The sequence below is a fragment of the Echinops telfairi genome, unplaced genomic scaffold (assembly GCF_000313985.2).
Source record: "Echinops telfairi isolate 266 unplaced genomic scaffold, ASM31398v2 ScPeMD7_2291;HRSCAF=2852, whole genome shotgun sequence".
In the NCBI taxonomy this organism is placed as follows: domain Eukaryota; kingdom Metazoa; phylum Chordata; class Mammalia; order Afrosoricida; family Tenrecidae; genus Echinops; species Echinops telfairi.
The window spans coordinates 21,442,495-21,451,401 of record NW_022106189.1 but is presented as its reverse complement, the minus strand read 5'-3'; the positions used below and the strand labels follow the sequence as shown (position 1 = coordinate 21,451,401).

General features: G+C 36.6%; 1 protein-coding gene across 6 annotated transcripts in view; it reads left to right on the top strand.

The window, feature by feature from the left end:
* CNOT1 (CCR4-NOT transcription complex subunit 1) overlaps window positions 1–8,907 on the top strand; it is a 103,909-nt gene that overhangs the window by 43,267 nt on the left and 51,735 nt on the right. For all 6 annotated transcript variants that reach the window (XM_045293698.1, XM_045293696.1, XM_004704630.3 and 3 more), the window contains exons 3-10: window positions 845–952; window positions 1,721–1,819; window positions 2,254–2,322; window positions 2,404–2,458; window positions 2,717–2,920; window positions 4,276–4,444; window positions 6,091–6,217; window positions 6,347–6,457. In XM_045293698.1, the coding sequence (XP_045149633.1) occupies window positions 845–952; window positions 1,721–1,819; window positions 2,254–2,322; window positions 2,404–2,458; window positions 2,717–2,920; window positions 4,276–4,444; window positions 6,091–6,217; window positions 6,347–6,457 (942 nt within the window). The remainder of the gene's footprint in view (window positions 1–844; window positions 953–1,720; window positions 1,820–2,253; window positions 2,323–2,403; window positions 2,459–2,716; window positions 2,921–4,275; window positions 4,445–6,090; window positions 6,218–6,346; window positions 6,458–8,907) is intronic.

Here is an 8,907-nt window from a genome sequence, read left to right as displayed (position 1 = left end):
TTCATGAGGGAGGGGGGAGCAGGGAGGGAGGGGAAATGAGCTGATACCAAGGACTCAAGTGGAAAGCAAATGTTTTGAGAATGAGTACAACAAATATATACATGTGCTTGACATGATGGATGTACGGATTGCGATAAGAGTTGTACGAGCCCCCCAATAAAATGATTTAAGTTAAAAAAAAAGTTTGTGCAAGGTGAGATGTTATGGTGCCACAGGTTATGATAGGGTAACTTGATAGAAACCTACAAGAAGAAAGAAAAAAACATGTGCAGATAACTGAGGGCCTTTCAGTTAGAAGAACTAAGCTTGTGTGACCCTCACTAATTTTGAGGTACAGTGGGTAACAGACCTAGTTGAAATCAAGGACATCGAAAGTGTTATGTTCAGAGACGGTGGCCAGCCTAGGGCCTGGCCTTTGAGGTCATTGCGTAGTCACAACTGTGTCAAGAGTAATTACAAGTTACATTTTTTGCAGTAAACATATTTAGGAAAATTGCTGTGAGTTTAGTTTGTTAAACAGCTGTTGGCTTCAAACCTTTTTTTTTAACTTTGTATTTCCAATACATGTTGCTTATGTTATGCCTAGTTAAGTGCTTGTTATGTGAATGTTGACTAAAGCACACCACGGTTATGTAATGGGTGCTTGCTGGCAGTGTTTCATCCTCTGTTCTTGCTAAGCAGCATTTAAAACCTATTAATTACAAATATTGGCACCTCCATTTTAGTAATTCTTGTAATTATAATCCAACATAAACAATAATTTACGATTTTTCACCTAGAAATCAGTACCTTCCTTATTACTCTTTAATATTAACCTGTAAACTTTTATTTTTGGACTTTTTAGATTGTGAATCGGCACGGTCCTGAGGCAGACAGGCATTTATTACGCTGCCTATTTTCGCATGTGGATTTCAGTGGCGATGGTAAAAGCAGTGGCAAAGATTTTCATCAGGTATTTTGGGCTTACAGCTTTAATTGTTCTTTGAATTGTTGGGGGGGGCGGGACATAATGTTCATAACAAGTGACACATGCAAAGAGCATCCGGAAATAATCTTAGCTAGCTGCCTGAAGGCAGGCTGGCACTTCCTTTTTCTCTATCCTTCTTGTCTCCCACTTGTAGCACTTGTAGCTGTCTAGTTCAGGGTTAGACAACAGGCCGTGTGATCTGCCTAAAGCAGTGGTTCTCCATCTTCCTAATGCCAGAACCCTTTAATAAAGTTCTCATGTTGTGGTGACCCACCCCAACCATAAAATTATTTTCGTTGCTACTTCAGAACTGTAATTTTGCTGCTGTTATGAATTGGGTGATCCCTGTGAAAGGGTCATTTGACACCCCCCCCCCCCAAAGGGGTTGCGACCCACATTTTGAGAACCCTTGGCCTAAAGGAAGCAGGGCTGGGAATTTCCTGCCTGACAGATAAGTAAAGCAGAGAAGGGAATCGTATGTCCTAGATTGAGTTTCTTGAGCTTGATTTTTAATCTAGTAATCGTTTCTTATAATGTTCTAATAGCTGTCATATTAGTGGGCATTTTGTGGAGGTTTTTGTTCCAAATTATTCGTATTGAATGTAAAGTAGTTTTCATTGGATCTTTTAAAAGAGCTGATTTTGATAATGTAGACACAGTGTTATATTACACTTTAGTGTTCTGAGCACACATGCTTTTATTTGTACAAGGTGTCTGTCAGTTTTAATTAAAATGTCTTTTTTATTTTTGAAGACTCAGTTTCTGATTCAAGAGTGCGCCTCCCTGATTACGAAGCCAAATTTTATCTCGACGCTTTCCTATGCCATTGATAATCCATTGCACTACCAGAAGGTTGGTACTTAGTGCTTCTATTTTTAGCCTTCCTAAGAATACTCTTAAACTTTCTAAAGAGGCTGTCAGTCTCATAATGTCATAAAACACAACATCTTGGTCTCATATATGTCTTTAAAATTTTCTACTTAAGAGTTGCCATTAAAAAAAAAAAAAAGAGTTGCCATTATAGCTTTCTAACAAAATCCAGGCCAGTTTTATAATAAATAGAATCTTTTTGCTGAAATCAGATCTATGAAAACTCTTAAGTGCTATTACCATAAAACTGAGGTGTTAATTCACAGTTCTAGGACATGGTGTTTTTCTAGAAACACTATATTATACTGCATTATATTTATTGGTAAATGTCTCCATAATTGGCTGAACTGATGCTTTTAAAAACTGCTTGAAAACTTGTAAGCTCTTGTTTTAAAACAGAGTTTGATCTGTTTCAGAGTTTGAAGCCTGCACCCCACTTATTTGCCCAGCTGAGTAAAGTTCTCAAGTTAAGCAAAGTGCAAGAGGTAAGTGATTCAGAAAAGAGACGGCAGCTAAATTAAAAATAGCCACTGGAGACTTAGTCACTCTGATCCTTCTTGTTTCAGGTAATTTTTGGCCTTGCCCTCTTGAATTCTTCCAGCTTGGATCTCAGAGGTTTCGGTATGTTTCCTTTTTCCTTAAAATTCTATAGTGAAATGTGAGACTCCTGAAAACAGATTGAAATCTTGAAGCTTCATAGTATAGAAATTGAGATTGATTTTTTTTAAAGTAGAACATTAACCAGAAATATGAATCATTAAGGGGGGGGGGCAATAAAAGGGAGATTTGGAGGTTGGGGTAGGGAAAATAGTGTTTTTTGATATGTGACTTTTTACACATTATAGTATGGAAATGATTTTTGGTTTGCCTGATTTTTAGCTGCCCAGTTTATCAAACAGAAGCTTCCAGATCTTCTGCGTTCGTACATTGACGCAGACGTCAGTGGAAATCAAGAAGGTGGCTTCCAAGATATAGCAATAGAGGTCCTACACCTCCTCCTCTCCCATCTCCTCTTTGGGCAGAAGGGAGCCTTTGGAGTTGGACAGGAGCAGATAGACGCTTTTCTTAAGACACTTCGCAGAGGTAAGTAGTGTATAGAGCTTACAAGAAATTATTTCTGTGCCTGATCAAACACGTGGCAAAAATATTGTAAAAGATTTTCTCCCTATTCTTTTCAGATGATGTGATAGTTTTGAAGAGACCATGTTATCATTTGATATATGAATGATAAAGCTTAATTATGTAACCAATAATTTTGTTTTATAAATGCATAGTTAAAGTTTGCTATGTTTCTGTATGACAACCCACGATGCCCACCACCATTCTTTAGGAAGAATACGTTATAATAACATGCTAGAAAAATTTTTGTTTGTTTGTTTTAGTTTTTTAAATGTTTTCTATTTTGATATACACAGCTAGCCCCCTTTACTATTGGCTATTTTTATGCTAGGGTCACTGCTGGTTCTATTGCTGTTTGTTGTATTTCTTAGTCAATCTTCTTTTAGAGATGCACACTTAAAGTTGTAGAAATGTACTGACATATCCTGACTTACCATATATACTCATGTATAAGCTGAGTTTTCCAGCGCATTTTTAATGCCATATTTGTGGTAAAATTAGGTCCCTCGGCTGATATTCGGGTTGGGATATACTCAAGTATATACGGTATCTTTTTCTGCTTCCTAAAATGTTTCTAAAAATATGTTGTCTTAGAAACCCTTTGAGTTGGGACTGACCTGATGGCAGTAGCCTTTGTTCTGTTTTTTAATGCTTATATAAAGGTGTCCTATTGGCACAGTGGGTTAAATGTTAGGCTGCCAACTCAAGGGCTGGTGCTTTAAACCCACCAGCTACATTGTGGAGAAAGGTGCGGATGTCTGTAACGATTAACGGCCTTGGAAACTCGGTTCTGCTCTGTCCGAGAGGATGGCTATGAGCTTTGATGGCAATGAGTCAATGCTTCTATAGCTTAATGTTGAGTCACATTGACTTTTTCATTAGTAGGACATTTTGGATTTGTCAGCTCAATGAATAAGCTCTTTTATTTTTATTTTGTTTTAAATAAGCTCTTTTAATCTTCCTGTTTATGATGCCTTGCTTTTCCAGATAATTGAGAGTTATTCCATATTATGAAAATTTAAAGTAATATTTGAGATTTGAATTGATCATTAGATAGTAGACCTTATCAGTACCGCGTGCTAACAGATTACTCCACTGGAGCATCTAGTTAGATACTAGACTCTTAATATGAAAAGTAAGAATACTAATAAGAAATTTTGTGATATATTCACATTAGGATATCAACGGTTGGGAATAAATACATACTTCTTTGAATATGAACTTTTGAAGAATCAGGTTTGAGGGGCTTTTAGTGAGCCAAAGAAATTGTTTGCATTTATCACCTAGCAGTTATGATCTGTTCCCCCCCCCACCCTCAGATTTTCCCCAGGAACGCTGTCCCGTGGTGCTTGCACCACTGTTATACTCTGAAAAACGGGACATTCTAATGGACAGGATCCTGCCTGATTCTGGAGGGGTAGCTAAAACCATGATGGAGAGCTCTCTGGCTGATCTAATGCAAGAAGTAGGCTATGGCTTTTGTGCAAGGTTGGTAATCCGATATATTAAACTTCTAATCACTTGTGCCCAGCACAGTTTAATTCTGTGAAACAAGAGGCTCAGATTTTTTGGTGGTTATTAGTGAGCCAAGTCAGTATTTGGTATTTTTTAAAAAACTATTTTATTGTTATAATCACACAATCTTCATGAACTTGTGAGAATAACTTCTTTAATGTTAGCCTTTCAATATTTGTGCTGCTTTAAAATGTTTTCACATACCAATTTTGCTGTAAATTTCTATCGCTCAATTTTGTGATTTCTGAAAACTTGGAGATAAAGAAATTACCAACTTTAATCTAATTGTCAGGATTCTTTTGGGGGAAAGGATCTTGTATCATTTTCTACGTAATGTAGCAGCCAGTGTTCTCCCCACAGTTTCTTCATTATGCCTTCATTGCCTACTTTGTTTTTCTGTGTGCCTGGTTCATGTTCTTTTTATCTCCCTGGGGCACCAAAGCAAATGGTTTCACCCTGCTGATAGCGCTTAGGACTGGGATATAATAAATCTTTAGTATTTTTTGAAAATAAATTACCAAGACATTATTGGTGTGTTATTGTTGGTTTTTTTTAACTTTTCAGTTGCAACCTAAAAATGTTTTACTAGAACTCTTTCAACCATATTTCTAAATTATGTTTGAAATAGTTTATTTCTGTGTGTATGCCTGACACGCAGAATCCTGTATTTAGTAAAAATCCTGTATTTAGTAAAGTACAAAATGTAACATGAAAAGATTTTACGTGATTTTTTTTTTTCACATACCAGAAAAATCATACTCAGGTCACATGCCAATATCTCATCAGTTTATACTGAAGATTGATGAGGATAAAATACTGTTTTGTGAAAGAAAGTATTACTTTAAAAAATTATTATTAATTGAGAGTTAATACATATATCACTCCATAGGTCAATCATGTCAAGCAGAATTTTACAGTTGCTACCACAGTTTCCAAACATTCTTTTTCCTTACTCCTAGACATCGTCTCTCTTTCACTGCTCCAACAACCCCCACCCACCCCCAAAACCCTTATTCTACTTGCTGTTCATCAAGCTTGGGTTTCATATACCAAACAAAGAAAACCATGTAACACAGCTTCAAGGGAGACATCTGATGACATAATACCTCTGAGATACACCCTACTATGAGCGAACACAAACAAAACAAAAAATATAGACAGTGTTGAAAACTAGATCAGGTTCAGCATGTATCAGAGGGGAGATCAGGTGACAGTTTTAACTGTTCAGTCAGATTTATGCCTTTGATCTTTTTTAGTCATGTCTCCAATTCCCCGTTTAGTAAGAAATCTTTTGACTGAAATTTTCTTCTACTCATCATTTAAAGTTTTTGTTTCTTATTAAGTAGTTTTTTTACATTCCTAAACTATATAAGACAGTTGGCTCTCATTTCAGAAACCTGTGTAGTATAGCTATGAGTAGAAACTGATTCTGGAATTGTTTAATGTTTAAACAATTTTTAATGTAAAAGTTTAATGTAAAAGTAACAAATGAAGCTGATCACTATCTTTGTTACTAAAACTCTATAGAGACTTTACACCGGAGCCCATTTTCTACCAGTATTGTCTACTTTTAGTCAGGAGGATGGTAGGATTTTTCTGAAATGATGTCTTCGTTTCAGTGTTGAAGAATGTCGCAATATAATCATGCAGTTTGGTGTTCGGGAAGTCACAGCTGCCCAGGTTGCAAGGGTTTTGGGAATGATGGCTCGAACTCACTCAGGGTTAACAGATGGTATTCCATTACAGGTATGTGCGTGAATTCATGTCCTGTGCTCTTTATTTTGTATGTAATAAATTAACAGCAGGAGTGATTGTTTTAACATCTTGGGAAACACAGAATTGGGACTTTGTTTAACTTGAGTTTTATTTCTGCAGAGTATCTCTGCTCCTGGCAGTGGGATCTGGAGTGATGGGAAAGACAAAAGCGATGGAGCTCAGGCACACACGTGGAATGTGGAAGTCTTGATCGATGTTCTCAAAGAGCTGGTGAGTTCATGTAGGCAGGATTTTGAGTCTTCATCTTACTATAAGGTAACCCAGGAAAGCAGATCTATTGAATGCATGGCCAGCAGAGTGAGGATAGCCTTTGTAAGCCCCTAACTTTATGAACTCAAAAAGTGAGAGAGTGTCTGAGATAGTAACTATGTTACTACTGTGACTGTGTTCCAGAAATAGTACCGAAAGATTGAAAGGAAGTGTGGAAGTTTAATCAGTGGGAGAATAGTGGAGCCAGGAAGTAATATTGGCATTCTTATTTCCTAAATTGTCAAGAAGCAAAATGTGTTTAGAATAAAAAGCATATATACATGCACATAAAATTTTTGTATCGTATATCCAGGTCTTAATATCCTATTTTACACCTTCAGTTTTCCATGTTTGTATATAGATCATTGGTAAAATCTTGTTATAGAGAATCACATTCTGAGAGACCTTGTGTTCAAGAAAGTAAAAGAAAAGTAACTTTTTGCCGTGTTGAGCAGTTTTCCTTGAAATGATAATTGGCCATTGCTGAAAACTGTTGGAAAACCAAAATAAAACCAGTTTTACTACTTAATGAAAACTAGTTAATAAATATTTTCTTAGCCTTGTGACAACTGTCTTATTTAAAGTGAATATATATCTTTCTCACTAAGTGGTTCCAGTTTTGTTCTCTTCCTTCCCCATTAAAAATACTCTTTAAAAAATGAGTTAGGGATGAATTCAGAATTTCATGTTTCCTTAATGGGCTTTGTTCTTGATTTCAGAGACAGCAAGAATTGGCTCTGAGTTGAGTGCATACACTGCAGTTTTGAATAGTTAATCTGATTATCTTTCCAATTTTAATTCTTTTTTGTTTTTAAATTGTTTTATTAGGGGCTCATACAACTCTATCACAATCTATACACACATCAGTTGTGTAAAGCACACTTGTACATTCATTGCCCTCATCATTCTCAAAAGATTTGCTCTCCACCTAAGCTCCTGGCATCAGCTCCTCACTTTTCCCCCTCCCTCCCCGCTCCCCCCTCCCTTGTGAACCCTTGATAATTTATAAATTATTATTTTGTCATATCTTGCCCTGTCATATCTCCCTTCAACCCCTACTTTTATTTCTTTTTTCTTTTTTTTAAACATTTTATTAGGGGCTCATACAACTGTTATCGCAATCTATACACACATCAATTGTGTAAAGCGCATTTGTACATCATTCTCAAAACATTTTCTCTCCACTTAAACCCCCGACATTAGGTTCTCATCCTACTTTTATTTCTATGTTAGTGTGTGCTCTACTTTTTAGGGAATGGGAGCAGAGACCAATTTCAGATACATATCAAACCTATTCATTGGCTTGCTGATTGCTCAAGAAGGATGGGAGAAGGTAGCCCAGGGAAGCTACAGGGGCATATATGCCTTTGTGTTTGTCATGTTTGACTCTAGCTAAGATAATACTATTAGTCAGTTCTTGATGGTGTTAAAGACAGTCCTGGAAACAAGATTTAAAGGGTAAGAGAAGTTGTTTTTGAATAGGAAGCTGTGGAAGTAAAGAAGGCAGATGATAAAAATTATAACAGCTATCTAGAACTGATTGCACTTGATCGATCCACATCCCTTCTGCTATTCCTCCTTTAAGATTAGCTCACATCTAGATCCTTGCTAATTAAAAGTGTATAGTCTATATTAGTTGTGTTCACATAATTTAGAGCTTCTTAGAAGTGTTTCCTCACAGGTGTCCTCCCAGAATGTAGAATCAGAAACTCTAGTTTCCCCAGATGACTCAAACACCCATCAACGTTTGAGAAACAATACCACAGTATTGTACAATATTCATTACATGGATATACTAATATTTTAATCATTCAGGTGGGTAGTTTAGAGTAAGCACTTGATGTTTGCTGTTGGAATCAAACAAGCAAGGATTATGTTTTCATGGTTCAAATGAGGCTGCTGTATAGAAGTATGCAGAACAGTAAATGGGTCAACATATGTCATCTCCTTATGTCGCTTTTTCTTTTCAAGCATATAAAATTATTTGTGCTGGGTGTCTGGTACTTATCTTCTATAAACTTGTTTCCTCTAATTGTATTTCTTTTATTAAGGGGATCTGAATATTGTTTTTTCATATACTTTCTAATGGAATCCGGGTGGTGTAGTGGTTATGCATTGATTGGGATGCTAACTCCCAAGATTAACAACTAGAAACCACTAGCTGCCCCAGGGGAGAAGATGGAGTTTTCTACTCCTATAAAGAGTTATAGTCATGGGAAGTCACAGGGACAATTATACCCTGCCATGTATGAGTTAACATCAACAGGATGGCAGTGAGCTTGCTTTTTTGGGGCGGGGATTCCAAAGAACATAACGTATAGACCATATAAGCAGACCGAATATCAGCCGAGGCACCTAATTTTACCACAAAAACTCCAATAAAAATGTGCTGGAAAACTAGGCTTATACAT